At 36.7% G+C, this 16,792-nt stretch overlaps 1 protein-coding gene across 2 annotated transcripts in view; it reads right to left on the bottom strand.

The window, feature by feature from the left end:
- BTBD9 (BTB domain containing 9) overlaps positions 1-16,792 on the bottom strand; it is a 118,207-nt gene that overhangs the window by 30,743 nt on the left and 70,672 nt on the right. For both annotated transcript variants that reach the window (XM_054196875.1, XM_054196876.1), the window contains exons 8-9: positions 13,726-13,835; positions 3,134-3,323 (exon numbers count right to left, since the gene is read on the bottom strand). In XM_054196875.1, coding sequence (XP_054052850.1) covers positions 3,134-3,323; positions 13,726-13,835 — 300 coding nt within the window. The remainder of the gene's footprint in view (positions 1-3,133; positions 3,324-13,725; positions 13,836-16,792) is intronic.

Here is a 16,792-nt window from a genome sequence, read left to right as displayed (position 1 = left end):
GATGATCAGGAGGTTGGAGCGCACACATCATGCAAGAGGCTGAGAAAATTGTCTTGTTTAGCCTAAGAAGACTTGGGGTCAAGGAAGAACCTAACAGCACTTTCCAATACCCGAGGTTATCAAAAAGACTGAGCCACGCTCTTTACTGAGGTGCACAACATGAAAAACAAAAGACAACCGTCAAAAATTGAACCAGAACATTCCAGATGGACTAGAGATGCTGTGGAATTTCCTTCCTTGGAGGTTTTCAAGACACGACTGCACAAGCCTTGCGTCTTTCTTCATAGCTGACCTTCCTCTGAGGGACAGGCTGGGCTAGGTGTCGTCCTCAAGTCCCTTCCAACCTGAATGGTTCTAAGGTTCCTAGACAATGGAATGACTTTTGCAGAAAGCATGCATGCAGGATACGCTCCTCAAACATTCAGAGCTCCATGCATTTCTAATGCATATTTGAGTACCAAGAGGAGTTCTGCTTTTTTTTCATACTCAGAATTTAGTTGCCATGGTAACACATTCTGACTTGAAGGCTCTCTCCAGCGGTATTCTGATTTCTATGGACTAAAAGCAGCTACTACCCTTTTTTCGAAGGCTCTTATATTTACTTTCTCTGATACAAATATATTCAATGGCACATTCATGTCTCTGAACTTAAAAGATACGTACTTTAATTCCTAATTCTTCATTTAGAAACCAAACCCACAGGTCTAATGAGTCAGTTTCTGGGGGTAGAGCAATTCATGTCATTCTGCAGTCATGGTGTACAACCAGACTAAAGAAAATGCTCCTGGAAATTTTTTTCTATTACGTGGGAGGGTGAGATCAAGGGAGTTTTCAAGCAAGCAAACAGCAGGAAAACAGGCAATGAATACAGTTCAATTAGTTGCGGAAGATGTTCTGCTCAAAAAAAATCTCTTGCTTTCATTAAGATGAAATATTAAGAGCTTTTGCTCTAATCTATGTTTATATATAATTTAATTTCTGTACCAGTCACAGATTTCCTGGTGCTAAATGAAGAGACCATTGTCACCATCTTTAGCATTGCACGGTACAGGACATGTTCTAGACCATTGCGTGCCAAAGCTGTTGCTGCCACATAGTGAAACCTCAGTTCCCCACTCAAAGGGGCATCTTTCCCTTGGCTGGCTATTACCTGCAACAGACATGGCTGCAACTCAAAACACTTGTTCTTCTAGGCAGAACACGAAAAGGAAAAGATGACACAGTGCTAGCACTTCTGTCTCTAGGCAATGCAAGTAGTCTCCTCTGTCAGAAGATACCCTAGAAGATGATGTTTATTATTGTTTTCTTTTAAAGGCAAGCTGTTCATCTTGTTTGTACTATACACGCAGGAAAACTGGCAAAGAAAGTTGAGATTCTGACCCTATCATCTGCACAATGCAATACCACATAAATCATTAAGTGTTTATTAGTCTTAAATTATGTAATGTTTGGGGTTCTTTTTTAATCTGCTCTACACACTTGCTGATTATACAACTATCATTTCTTGGCAACCAAAACTCTAGTTCACCTAACACACTATTTAATAAAAAGACTAATTAAAAATCATCTGCTCAAGAATAAACACTAGCATAGTATTTAATATAGGAAAAGTCATCAATGTTTTGCACTGACTTGAAAATTGGTATGATTCACCAATTGAAAGATGGCAGAGAACAGTAAGAGAGGAAGACAGAGGCTATAAACTGGGAAACTATGCATTTAGATTCTCCTCTTACTCCTTTATGTGGACAAAGCTTCTGCTGCTACTTAAATTTAAGTTTAAAGTGGCATGAAAATGATGTAAGTACGTTTTCAATTACCTCTTAAGAAATCTGAGTACTGTGTCTTCCTGTTTTTCTACTTGAGATGCAATGCTTAACTGAACATTAAAAACACCAAACTCAAAAGCATAAAACATTGAGCATGGAAGGCTGCCAACTACACTTATTCAACCTATTTCACACAGTGAGAACAATGCTGGACTTGCATTATGCATAACATCTATAGCTTGTAAACAGACAAAACAGTACTTTTATTAGGTTAGAGATGTGTCTGGCTGTCTGATTTTAAACTTTATCTTCAAAGAGCTATAACCATATGTGGCATAACAATGCCACAAGCCAAAATCAAAACACACAAAACAGAAATTGGCAGCTATAAAAGCTTTCAAGTCTCACTTGCTCATCAGTCAGTTTGAAGAGGCAACTCCAACAGGCGGATGGCACTGAGCTCGCTCCTAGCAATACCTTCCTATGTGCATAGTCTCTGTTGAGAGCCAGTAGCTCACCTGGGGTTTCAGCCTTTGCTCACTGGTATTCTTAACTTCAGAAACCTTTCCCTTTTTTTTCATTGTCACAGAGAATACAACTTAACTCCCTGACAACACATTCTAAATTTATAAAAAATAGGAAGCCATTAAGAAGAGGTTTATGCCTGATTTTATAAAAGAAAAAAAAAGCATTTACAGCCAGAGAATCTGAAGTTGGCAAGAATGTTTTTGTCTTCACCTGTGAACGAGCCCGTTCTCCAATCTATTTCCAAAGTTTCTACATTAGCCAAAAGTTTGTTCTTCATAGGTATACAGACATTCACTGTAGAAATAGCCCAAAGAACTTCAATCCAGATCTAAACACATTCATTAATCCAACACTGTAAAGCAATTTTCAGGTTACTGTACCTTTATTATACACTCCTTGTTCAAGTAAGACCTGGTACTAATTGTATAGTGAAAAGTAAACGTGGCTGACTCAAGATGAGGGCTTTCTTCAATAAATATTTCTGTTTCCACAATGAGGTGGATATGAGGAACTGCACGCACTTTGACCACAAGTGAGGCTGCAATTAAATTTCTACTTTAATGTAAGTATATACCTTTAATCTTACAATTTGACTACTATTATTATGCCTCTGAAATATAATATTTTCTGGAATCACACTGCTGTATCTCAACATATAATTCACACATCTAATTCTTAACATGCCCATTATACTCAAGTAAGAAGACAAATGGCAACTACTAAACTAGTCCCCTAATTGCCGTCATTTCCAAATGTCATATATTCTAAAGAAAATAACTGTGCTCAGCAAAAGTTTCACTGTTGCTCTTAATTTAGAGAAAAATAATCCCTCTTACCGTATTGATCCGATCATGTAGGGTTGTGCTAGCTGTACTACAATAGCTCCACTCCCAAGCTGATGGCACGTGTACCCAGAATCCCAATCGTAGTTTTTTGTGTCTCCATTCAACAAGGCATTGCGACTGCGACTTACACCCTCAATCACACTGGCACAATCTGCAATTGTTGCAACATTTTCAGTGGGAACTGTGAAGTAAAAACACAAAGACAACAGACACACAGTCAGAAAAAGATCATTGATATCTGAACTGTTATTTCTGGCAAAGAACTGGAAACAAGAAAAAAAAAAAAAGGATGAGCAACACAAGGAAATTTAACTCTTATTTAACATGAACCAAGTGGTACATATAATTTTTACAGCATTGATCCCAGAATAGCTTGGTAAATTAACAGATGGATTTCTGTCTTGGTGACATGAAAGCACTCTTAATACAAGTGGGGAAAAAAAAAAAATCTTGTCCAGCAAAACTTTTGAAATTTTCAAACAATTTCTTCCTGTTTTCATGATGAAACCTCCCCTTCCCGCCCCCCCCCCCCCCCCCAAAAAAAAAAAGGGGGGGGAAAAAGAAAGAGAGAGAGAGACAGAGAGACTGATCTGGACCTCTGAGAAGTCAGGACTCAAAGTCTTCAAAACCAAGGCTTGAAGTCTCACAACTCAGGAGACTATTCTCAACACATACCTCTTAATACTTCTGACAGTCTGCCTGACTGTGATCAGAAATTGCACCCCAGAATTTAGAAAATGAAAATGCTTTTTAATATTTACAAAATCCTTCAATACAAGTATTGGACTACAAGAGGGAAGGAGGACTACAAGAGGTCTGCCACACAAATGGAACAGCAGGCACAGAAGTATTTCTTACTCAGTCAAGAGACAGGAAAAAGGTATGACTGAATGCTACAAAAAAGAAATTATAAATACCCCAATAGTAAAAGAAAAGAAACTACTTAGAACCCATCCTCTTGAAAAAATGAAGGCCAAAACTCAGGATAATGATTTTCCTCAGGAGATAATAATGGAATTATTCAGTACTTCCCCGCCCCACCCCCCCATGTTAATTTCATCAGAGATCTTTGCTGGATAATTCTTTTTTCTATCCTATATGCAGCCATAAAAAATGACAGCATGCAGTAGCCTGCTATGCCAAAGAAAGTCAAAGGTATTACTGCAGAATAGCAAATTTGTCTTCTTTCATTCACCTTAGATGCAGTTATTTGAATATTACAGGGGAAAATGAGCAAGTTAGGGAGCTCAAAGTATTTTCAAATTAGTAAAAGCCTTCCTGGGAAAATCACGACAAAAGGAAGGGACTTTCAGTAAAAAAACAAACAAACAAAAACCAACAAAACAAACAAACAAAAAAACCCCAACCCAAACCAAACCACTAAGACTTCAATTCTAGGCCAGTGCTAAACTACTACCTTGTGCTGCAACATCTATAATGAACTGTCTTTCACCTCTACAGCCCCTCTTGCCGTCAGTGTACACATCCAATACTGTACTCTATGTGTCAGCATCATCTAACTTCAGTTCTTCCTTCTCCCTGGTACATCCCAAACTGAACGCTCTAGCTTGGAAACTGCTGTTACAAACCAAATTAGATAGAGGATAATATAACCCTTTACTAGGCATTTTTAGAAGCAGGGGAACATCACATACTCGGCAATAAAAAAAAAAAAAAGGGTAATTTTGGGAGTTGTTATTCTTTAGCGAAGGACGTAACTCTAGTGTTGGTTTCTAAAAAACTTTCCAAGGAGAGGAACGTTCTTGTATTTACTTAGTCCTGCTTAATCTGATTTAAATCCAACAATAAATAGTTTTCCCCTTCCTTTCAAATCAAACAGCATTCATAGTATAGTTAGAAATTGACATAATTTCAGCAATGTCATCAAAGATCAAGACAAGGGCAACTCCTCTGGGAGCACGCTGCAAGAAGGACATGTATTTTCTTGTGCATAGAGCATTTTTCCAGCACTGTTTTACAAGTGCTTCAACACTTTTTTTTGGAATCACCTATTATTTCCCTTTGTTAACATTTAACCAAGTATGGTACTTCCTTTCTGTTTGTATTCCAGAGAGAATCCCAAGCTTTTTGAAAGTCACCTTCCAACAAGATGACAGATGAACATTAAAAAAAAAAGAAAAAGCTATTTAAGATGCTCTAGTCAAGTCCAGAACTTTCCTAAAAAGCTCAGTTTTCAGCCAACCTCCTCAACTTTTCGAACTCTATTCTTTCTCAATCAAAAAATTAATAAGGCTAAAAAATGATGCTCTCTGAACATGTAAAAATCAAGGTTGCCTGTTGAGCTTTTGGGGTTTTTTTTGAGAAAATGGTAAAAGCACTGATTGTTTTATCTAAATGATAACAAAAAGTCTTTCAGCACAGGTTGTATTTAATAAAAGCTAAGATTTTGCGTGTCAACCTCTGATAAAGGACAACCAATCTGTGTGGTAATGCAATTTAAGAGAGGAAAAAATTTTACCAAAAATTATCTGAATGACAATGATCAATTTAACAAAATTTCCAAATTCACAGCACCTCACACTAAACATTTTTGAGAATCAGAAAAAGAACAACAAATAGGCCAAAACAAAAATGGCACAAAAAAATTTGAGAATACAGAAGACGTAAACCCAACACTTTTGAATTTTCACGAGAAAACAAATGATGTATAGTATAGATGCAAATGTACCATTTTAAGTCCACTGCACACTGATAACTACATACTTTTAATAATTGTCTGTAAAATATGTATTTAAAATACTACAACATTTGAAAATGGCTGAAATATGGGTGTGTGGAATTTCAGAGGTAATTTTAAGAGTTTCCAGCACCCAAGAAAGACATTATTTTCCATAAAGAGCTAGGATTCTGTGTTTTAAGTGTGCTAGTGGTGTCAAGCATTATCTTAAGAAAATCACCAACCAACCAAACTACCATAAAACACACGGGGGGGAAAAAGTGCAAGCTTGTTGCCAAATAATAAACCAAGCTGTGGAAAAACAACAGTTTCTGAAAAATTTACTGCACTATTCAATGTACTATCATCTCTCTTTGCTCATAAAAAATTACTAAATCCACTGTATTATTATTCTAGAAACCTCTTGATTCCCTATTACTGAAAAGAGACATTCAGAAATTCCCAGATTCTTATGGGGAAGCAGGTGGTAGACATCAGAAGTACTTCACTGGGAACAATCTCCATAAAGCAAAGACTAACAATGCAAACTAAGAGCGCTGGCGTTGAAATAAAGTTTGCCTTGGCTTCCTTTTCTTCCCCTATTCCTTGGCAGTAAGGGAAATTCTTTGAGTATCCATTTCACATAGGCATCAAAGCATCTTTTATACATTGCTGCTTTTTGTAGGAAGAGGAAGGCACTGAAATCTTGGTTAAAAAAACAAAAACCAAAAACAAAAAACAAATGAAAGATGAAGTGTCAAAACCATTGTTCATGTTGAGGCCCTATGGCATATTCCGGACACCCTGTGAGCTATGTAAGGCATTAATTGAAAACAGCACAGCTCAGTTTATCCAGTATTTCACCCGCATGCCCTCTGAGCATCATCCCATTCCTTCTCACATTTAGATTTCTGCACTAATCTGTGACCTCCTAAGAAGATGTTACCCTGATTAGTCAAACTCCTTAACAACCACACAAAAACTGCCTTAGTGTGTTTTTAATATAATTCTATGGTCTTCCCTACAACAGTTAATTAGAAAGTGATTCTAACTAATTGCAGTGTGCAGAAGGTGCCATACTGTTCCTTCTCTCTAGAGGGGTCCGCCACTCCCTATTTTGAATGTTCATTATCATCTTTTATATCCGCTTGATAAATTTATTAAAAATACCATCTGGAGGGGACTCGACTCTGTGCTGTATTTTCAAGTCTTCTGGTTCTCTTCCTTTTTCCCATTAGAATTTCTGCTTCAATTTAGGTCGCCTGTTTACAAAAACATACTGCCAAAACCAACAGTCTTGTTTCCATTTTTGTTTCTTTTTTTTAATCCACCAGCTAACCAGCTTTTACAGTAACCAATGTTGTAAGAGAAAGTGAAAGAGGGGATTTGCAAATAAGGAAATTGGTTTTTTTCAACTGTTCGTACAGCAGTTTTGCTCTGACAAATCTGATTTGCTTTTAGGGAACAGAAAAGATGTGCGTTAACAAAGCATACACATTCTGTAAGCCAACAAAAGGAGAAGATGATTGAGGTCACAGGACAGCAGCATCAAAACATATATTAAGACTTGTTTTCTTGTCTCCTTGTCCTATGCTGCAGTATGGAGCAATGAGCAGTTTGGCAGCATATTTAATATTTAATTCTAGTAATAGTATTCTTATAAAGGGTTGTCATTTTCAAGGTATGGCCTAAGGGCCATCTATACTGGCTATATTTAAAGATAAGATAGATATGTTATTCAACTGTCTTTAGAGATCCCCCAGCCTCAGTCATATTTATTTATCACTCTTTAAGCCTTTTTTTTTTTCTTTATTTTTCACATACTTGATTTTCCATAAGAATTTTTTCACCCCCCTGAAGTACTCAGAAAAAAAAAATGCAGCCGTTGTTAACTGACTTCCATATCTGAGTGTGAAGTACTTCCTTTCATCTCACAGTCTGGAAAGGTCCGATTTTGCTTTCTGCCCATCCACTGTAACTTCAGTTGGCTAACACGCGGGAAAAAATGACAGATGAAGGAAAAGAATGGAGTGGGGTCCTGCACCAGCTCACAGAACCAGCCATTCATGAACCTTAATTCAATTAATAAAATAAACATACAGAGAGACAGCAAATCTACTAAATAGTCTTATTTTATAGGAAGGCAGTAATTTAAAGCATTACGGATTGCTGAAGATACTTATACTGCAGTCATAGGTTCTCAGATAAAGTGTCATCACTGCAACACAACTGTTCATTTTACTGAATTCTCTTAAGACACTAACAAATCCAGCACTTTGTGAAGAAACTATAAACAAGAAATTATACCAGAAGGAATAAATTTTTGTTTTAATTAATATGAAGGAGTGATTTTTCTCTCGTGCTGACATCTGCTAAATGCTCAGCTTTCAGTCACTCCATTTTTAATGGTAAAATTGCACTCCTTCTCTACCTGAACTGAGCTGAGCAAAGTTTCCTCACTAGGAAGTGATGGTTAGAAAAAAGAAAGCTGAGACCAAAGAAAATAAATAAATAAATAAATAGGGACGTCACTATTATTCCAGGGCTTGATTTTATTGTATTGAATAATTAAAAGGATGTTGGGCATTTTGCTTTCATTATTTTCCAAACGCCAAAAGATTTGCTAAGTCTAATCTTTATTCAGTATACAAATTAGCACTTGTTTATTTTCACATGATAGAAAATACTAAGCCTACAGACTTTTCAGTTAATTAAAAGTACACTCTCAAAGTCCTGTCTCCCCTTTCACATACTTTTCTTATTTTCTTGAGCTGAAACTTGCTGATGACATTGCTACATTTCATTTGAACCTTCAATCAAGAAATCAATCAAGAACTCAAGAAATATCAACTTCAAACAAATACCAACAGCATTTCCATTTGTTTCAGTGAAAAGCTTTCTGCAAGCCATATTTAGCTGGAGAAGAAAATCCCAGTAATATTTGTCTACGTCCAGTTGTCAGTTTGGATTAGAATAACTTCAGAGAAGCCTGATTTTTCAGTTGATATCTGCTAGAGCTCATGATTTCCAATCAAATATATTATAACAAAAGCATTCAAGTCATTAGAACTGGCCATACTTTTAATTGCCAACCGATTGGCTAGCTACTGGGCTCTCCCATCAAACATTCTGCCTGAAGAAGGCCTTCAGAAGTAGCAATTGTTTCAAAGAGCCCTAGGAAGTACGCATCCTTCATTACAGCACTGGAAATAGGAAGAAAATAAAAATAAAAATAGTAGCTGGGACCATATGAACAAATCTCTGTTGAAGAATGGGTAGCAGTAACTAAACTGACCACGTGGCTGTCCTTTCCTGTAGAAAGAGGAAAAAAAAAATCCCTGCCATGTTTAGATTGTCTTCAAATTTTCATAATTTCCTAAGGCTAAACTTGCAACAGGGCTGACTTACATTGCTGGGTAAACCTGCATGGTTTTGAAAGAAGGCTAACCTTTAAAAAAAAGAAGCAGCAAAATGTGATAGCTTTGTGTGGAATCAACATTAAACTAGACACAAAAATAGCATCTCTCACTGCTTCCTTGGAGATAGATAGAGCAATCTTTTACAAAGCTGAACCACACACTAGGAAACTGATATAACTGGTTTCTCTCTGTTATACATTTAATTTATTTTTTTTCTTCCAGTAAGTGCCAGTGAGTAAAAGACAAGTGAATGACTATTTATTCACTTCATTTTTTCCCTTTTAAAACAAGTTCTCCTAAGGCATTGAACAGCACACAAATGAAGGTTCACAATGATTCATAAGTACCGAACAACATTCCCTGGAGGGTGACCAAGGACATTGCAGTATTTTATTTCCATCTCCTGCTCTTCAGTCATTTTTCACTGTTCTTCCTTTCGTGTGTAACGTACAAGCTACAAGACAGTCTGATAGACCGAGACAGACTACAGATAAACACAACTTCATATAAAAGCCTTCCACACTGCACTGCCTATGACCTTAACCAGGCTCAAAATAGGATGGTAGGCTGGTCCAGCCCACATGCCTGCAGAGTCCTTGACTCCCCCGCAGCAATGAGTACTGCACTCAGTAAAAGCACTAAGCGAGGTTATCATTTTTTTCCCCTTTGAGGCAGAAGAGAGGAATTGTTTCCTATATTTATGTGGGGAAAAAAACAACAACAAACAAATCCAAAACAAAAAAGGGAGTGCACAGCAGCAGCCCTATGCCCACTGTTGCAGCTTCTTACCACTGGGCAGAGTAGAAGCTTTTGCAAAACATCACATCCCACTGGGTACCACTTCTGCCTCCAAAGGAGTACATCAGCTCTTGCTTCTGAAAATTCTCATTTCTTTTGGATTCTACATTAAATATTAATGACTAAAGACCATTCAAGATTTCAGAAGCAGAAGTTCAATAAAAGCAAACACTACGCTTTGGAGATTTAAAAAACATTTACATTTCTTTTAAATGAAACAGTTATGTTGATGTCATGAGTCCAATATGCAGAACTGTTAACTAACTTACACATTCAGAGAGAATACTATGCCAAAAGGAAAAATACATCTCAACCCTAATATCTGCTTTAGGGAATAATTTCATTGATTGAATTAATTTTCTGTCACTTACCTCATTTCACAAGACAACAAAGTGTAAAACAACACTAAAACACCAGACAGTGCTAGAAAGAGCATTTCTTGCTACTTTTACTTCAAAACTGTTACTCAGCTACCAATGGGTCACGCCAGTACTGCATCCAGTATTGGATAAAGTAACTATGTAAATCATCTTCAATGTTAACTTTTAAACACAATATGTCAAGTAAATAATTTATCATGAAAACCTTGTAGGCAAAAACACAGAAACATAAAATTACTGTTATCATGAAACAGTGCTTCATTTTTATGATGTGTTTACCAGCCTTCTAATCTTCACTTTACAGTGACAGCCATTACATAGATACTACGTATCAGTAGTAATATATCTGATAAATTACCCTCTTTATATATACCCTCTTTCTGATCAAGTTGAATAGGTTTCACGAAGATTAAATAAATAATTACTCTTAAATCTCCATATAAGATCTCTAAACAAATGCCTCAATGGCCTTATTTCTTTGGAATGAGGTTTCAAATGACAAACTCTTTACGTGTTATCTTCAGTGTTGTTTTGGTACTTTCACAAAGCCTTTCTGAAAGTACCATATGGCCTTCAAGGGCCAACCAACATTTAATTTTCTTAAAAAAACAAGTTATAGAAACAGCAGCTGTGTTTGTTCCAACCTAATTTAACACCATATTTAATACCATACTGCATAAACAAGTAATCCAATAGTATTACCTAATACTGCTTTTCAACAGTTGAGGATGAAAGCTTCTAGACTCAGTCAATCTAAAAAGCAACCTACTCTGATTACTGCCATTTCATATATTTCGTGGAGATTTCCTAACTGATTCCAGTTCACTTTACCCTATCCAGTCACTGCAGAAATAGAAACAAACATTACAGATCCTCATTAGAGCAATAAAATAAATCTGTGCCAACTACCCTATTGGTAGTCACACAGATTTTATTATAGAAGTGGAACTGGGACAGTCTTCTTGATCAAGGGAGCCAGATAACATTTTACCTTACAGTAACAACCACAGGTATGTAAACCAAAACATTAAATGGATATAAGGTCACTGGATCAAAGCTGTTGAGATTATTTTTGAACAGGTAACACTGATGGCCATAAATTCTGGAGGTACAACCTTTGTGCCCCTGCCCCATTTCACAACAGGACTGCCCTCATTTAGTTCCAAAGTCTTTCCATTTGTCCTTTTCTCACCATAAATTCTGCAAGGTCATGTATCCAACTGTTTCCACCTCATTTACAATCAGAAGTTGGCCCACATCCCTCTTTCAATTAACTACTCAATAGAAAACTAAGAGAGTAAGAATTCAGTAAGTATGTTATCATCCCTTCAATATAAAAAACTCTACAGGCCTCTCTTTGCTTTATGTAGACCACTTCCAATGACTTACATGCACAAAAGCTTCATTTACCCACACTGAATGACAGCATAGTTCCACTGATCACCATGAACAACAATGGATACTTACTATTATGTAGTCCAAACTCTATTTACCTGCAAGATTCTGTAACTACAAAAAAATTTCATAAACAGATAAATTTTAATAAAGCTATATAAAGTCTCCATCCACTGGATTATCTTTGAAACTCATGAAATGCTGAAACAGATCAAATAGTTTCTCACCAAAATGCTCACCAAATCACAAAATAGCAAGAGACTATCTGAAAGACAAGTCAATTACGGTACAGGTACACTTCCAAAAACATACACGGATTCACTACCTTGCCTACTGTTACAACCAAACAATCTTTGGCTTAACACACACAGAAAAAAAAAAAAAGGAAAGCAAATATGTTATTTGAGTCCTAAATTAAGTATTTGCTAAATAAGACTGATAATCTTAAATCAAATATATATAGATATATGCATCACTTATTTGCAAACAGTAACTCTGATTTTGTATAAAGTTCTTAAAAAGTTCATAGCTGGCAGTGCTAAATATGAAATTTAGCTCAAAGGTTTTATGAAATATTTTGTTTCTCCCCTAACTAGCTTACTGAAGGTAGATGTTTTCTTTAAACACAGTTCCTCCTCACTGCTTATTCTATTTTCTTGTCAACAGCAATTGCAATACTATTGCAAACCCCCTAAAACAAAGGGAAATCTTTCTATTTGCATTATGGGTCAACTTGTACATTTTGGGGCTATATAACATAAAAATTAGTAAAGTGTGATTTGTCAGGCTATTTATTCTATGCTTCTAAAAAGACACCATGAAATTACACAGCACACGTTATGAGATCAAGCGTAACCATGCGATGCCTTTGCATAACACATAGCGAACGGGCTGAAGGAGTTGGGTCCCAGTTTTTCACAGATCAATATTACAGTTTTCTCAGAAAAACATTTAAAATAAATATGTCTTACCAAAATCTTCTGTCTTGTGCTTTTTTGAAAACTGTTTTCCCTTCCATCTATTGTAGGTACATACTTAAAATTTAAATATATGTTTAAAACCAGAACGAATTCAGAATTCTGCTGAAATTCTCAACTTCATACCAGAAGTAGCAAACTGTGGGAAATCCCACCTAGACAAATACTAAAAGGTGCACAAAACTCTCCCCAATGAATTTTAGGATCTCATTTGCATGCGTTTATATGGAAGAAAGCACAGAAAGCACCCTGTTCAAACTATTAAAAAAAATCCATATAAAATCTTACTTTGACATAGTCTATCACTCAGTATTGTTGGTCTGTTGGGGATTTCTACGTTAAGTAAAGCAGTAATACGTAGAGGTACTTAAATCAGTATTATATAAGCTATGTGGAGCTCCAGAGGTAAGAAAGCTCCATCAACATGGCCTTCTGAGAATATGGGTAGCCAATATAACGTTCTGCCATGGCTAAGCATGTGTACGACTCTTTAGGGGAAAATCAACACATGAGAGTTTACTTTCAGCAGTTGAAATTCAGCTGTGTAAGAGGCCCTAAATGCTCGAATCCATCTTTCACTGCAATAAATAGCTCTGGTTACTCCATCCTCGTTACAGAATTCAGGCTAACCTAGCGGGATGCAAGAGCATGCATACTAAGACATGCAAAGAGAAACTGGATTAGCAGCAGAGTGACTCAATTGCCAGTGGCAGCAGCTGATTTAATTTGAACTTTAGCATTCCTGCAGCATCACTAGTTAATCCACAGAACTGGAATTTCAAAGAAATCGCAAGGACGAGCCAACCAATTCTATGCTTACAGTATCATTTAACTCAAGTTAGAGATTTCTGTGAGGAAACAGAAGTAGAGTGCAGCGACGGCCAGTCTTAAAAGGCAAGCATTCGCAACAGTTCATGTAAACAGTTTTATCTCTTACCTATCAGGCCTTTCTCAAGAGTAAAGGTTTTGTTTGTGAACATGCATTCAAATGCCACAATATGGAAAACTTTGTTCACTGTGTTGTGGGTCCCAACGATTCGAATATACCTATAGGGGAAAAAAAAAAAAAGGTAAGTAGCAAAAGAGTTAAGCATGACAAACTTCTACGCACTAAAATACAAATTATTCAGTTGGACTATAGTGTACAGGTCTGTAAGAACTGAGTAACTGTTAAAAAAAATTAAAATAGCGAAAGGAGTAAAAAGAATATAAATTTCACAGCAAAATTGCAACTATTCAGGATGCTCCAGTACAATTTAAGAAAAAGAAATAAAATTAAAGAGCTATGAAATCTATCAGAAATCTTTCTGGACTAATTTGCCAGAACAAAAATGAGGGGGCTTCTGGATCAGAAATGGTCTGTTAGTGCAAATGTGTGCTCATGAAGGGTTTAGATAATAATAATAATAATTAAAAAAATCCCTTTACCAACTATACTTTTTACCACCTTTCTTTGTATGAAAGATTTCATACAGCCAGGATAAACCCAGTAAATCAGCAAGGCTTCTCTGCAGAAGCCAAAAATTCATTCCATTTTATTATGACTGTTTCTAATTCTAAATCCGGATGTACAGGATACCAACGTCTTTGTTGGTGTATATTTTATTAATAACAGAAAAAATTGATATCTGAACAGTCAAATGTTATGAAACGAAGATACCTCTGGGTTTCATTCCTGGTGTATAACTTATACTTCTAGACTCTAATTAAAAATCAAATAGAGCTGCTCTTGAACACTGTGACCTATTCACCTTCTGTAATACCCTGCGGGCTTCACCTTCAATAATTAACCTTGATTCAGTCTGATTCCCACATTTTCTGAAGAGATCCAACAGTTCTTACAAAAATTTTGAAAAATCCTAAACGGAATATATGGTTCATCATCTCAATAAATCATGGAACCAGCAACACAGAAAACTACCTAGAACAAATACCATTACCCCACAGAATGGATTACCCACACTGCAGAAAGCTTTGTATTAAATTAATTCAGTTCAATTAAGAAGTATCAGGATGTATCTATCTTAAGCAATATCCCCCGTCTACAGTATAAAACAACCTTTCGCTTACATGTCATAATTATACTTCCAACATATTGGCCATTCACCAACAGCATCGTTTTGGCTTGTGTTCCTCAACATACTAAGTTGAAAAGATACACAGCTTTCAGTCCTGAGATATTATTTTCTTTAAACATAAAAAAACCTCATAGCTATTTACAATACTAATGTCCAACTTCCTCCGACACTTCAAGACTTGAGTGCCTTATGAAAGAACTCTTATAAGCAAGCCTCAACGACTGTTATTACTGATATTCGTTTGTCTTTACCATACATAGAAAAAAACCTGCCTAAAATACTAATTTAAAAAATTACACCTATTACATGCAAATGACTGCAAGAGACAACTAAGTTACCTGAGTATCATGACATCGCTAAAATTGCCAGTTTTTGACCTCCGCTTGTTTTAGTTTATATAATAGTTTCATTTAAAATAAACCAACTATTATATATTTTGATTAAAATTACAAAACTGATATAAAGTACGCTTAAAATTTCACATTAAAAACTTACTTTTATTATCATGACTTGAAAGAAAGAAATTCGCTAATTTATATTGACTTCCAGATCAATTAGTTATCACAGTAGCAAAATTCCTGCAAGTCATTCTGTGTAGAAAAAGTAAAAAACTGGAGAAAAGGTGAACCTGTATTTTAAAAGTAAAGCAGAACTTAGCCCTCACTATGTAACTGTGATAAGTGCCTGCAAAGAGCACCGCAGGACTCTTGGTTGACAGCCAGGGAATCAGCAGTTCTTTCCCCAGACCTGCCCATGTGAACCAGTCTGTTGCTGCAAGATGGTACATGAAAAGCCATATTTTGGGATTCACATTATGAAGGCAAAACCATATCCACCTCAGTTTTTCTTAATATGCCAAGGACAATCTCCAGTGCTTTTGCAAGTGGCGCGGTCAGGTACACCCATAGCAAAAGCATGGTAGACACACAGGCGTAAGACCTCAAGGTTTCTACTCACAAAACTGACACTGAAGATGCACTGAAAAGATTATAATCAAATTATTCAGGGGACTAACAGTTTGCTGTTCAGAGAAAGTAAACATGAAATTTGAAAGAATCTTTCAGTTGACAGAATCACAGAATGATAGGGCTTGGAAGGGACCTCTGGAGATCATCTAGTCCAACCTCCCTGCCAGAGCAGGGTCACCCACAGCACGTTGCACAGGAATGCGTCCAGGTGGGTTTTGAATGTCTCCAGAGATGGAGACTCCACCACCTCTCTGGGCAGCCTGTTCCAGGGCTCTGACACCCTCAAAGTAAAGAAGTTCCTCCTCATGTTTAGATGGAACCTCCTATGCTCAAGTTTGTGCCCCTTAGCCCTTGTCCTGTCGCTGGGCACCACTGAAAAGAGCCTGGCCCAATCCTCCTGACACCCACCCTTTAAGTATTTATAAGCGTTGATAAGATCCCCCCTCAGTCTTCTTTTTTCCAGACTAAAAAGATCCAAGTCCCTCAGCCTTTCAGTTTTAGAAGGTCTGTTAGACACCTTCAGCTAAGGGTATGCCTCCTCCTTGAAATTACAGGCAGAGATGTATTTTGGTCCAGTCTTTTCAGATTACTTTCTTTTTGTCAATTCACAAGCACAGTATCAACCCTAAATAGATAAGCAATGATGAGGATCCGACAACAATAAGTGCTCTCGTTCTATCCAGCATCAGAAGCACAGAATTTGACAAAACACGGGAACAATCTTGGAACGTTTGTAAGCGCACACAGACTGGCTCGCCAGAAAGAGTCCTTCATCTCTCTCAGGCGAGGAAGGTATTGATTGAGCTGTGCTGCTTGGACAGAACGTGCTGCAGGCTAACCAACAGAGCATTACTAACGGCAATACTTTGACGCACCTCAGTTACGCTTCCTTGCTTTAAAGAGTTTAGAGAATAATCAAAGTAACAATATTAATAGTAACACAAGATACTGCTTCATA

Source organism: Rissa tridactyla, chromosome 3, assembly GCF_028500815.1.
Source record: "Rissa tridactyla isolate bRisTri1 chromosome 3, bRisTri1.patW.cur.20221130, whole genome shotgun sequence".
Lineage (NCBI taxonomy): Eukaryota > Metazoa > Chordata > Aves > Charadriiformes > Laridae > Rissa > Rissa tridactyla.
The sequence above is the reverse complement of the archived record's forward strand: the minus strand, read 5'-3'. Positions and strand labels throughout refer to the sequence as shown.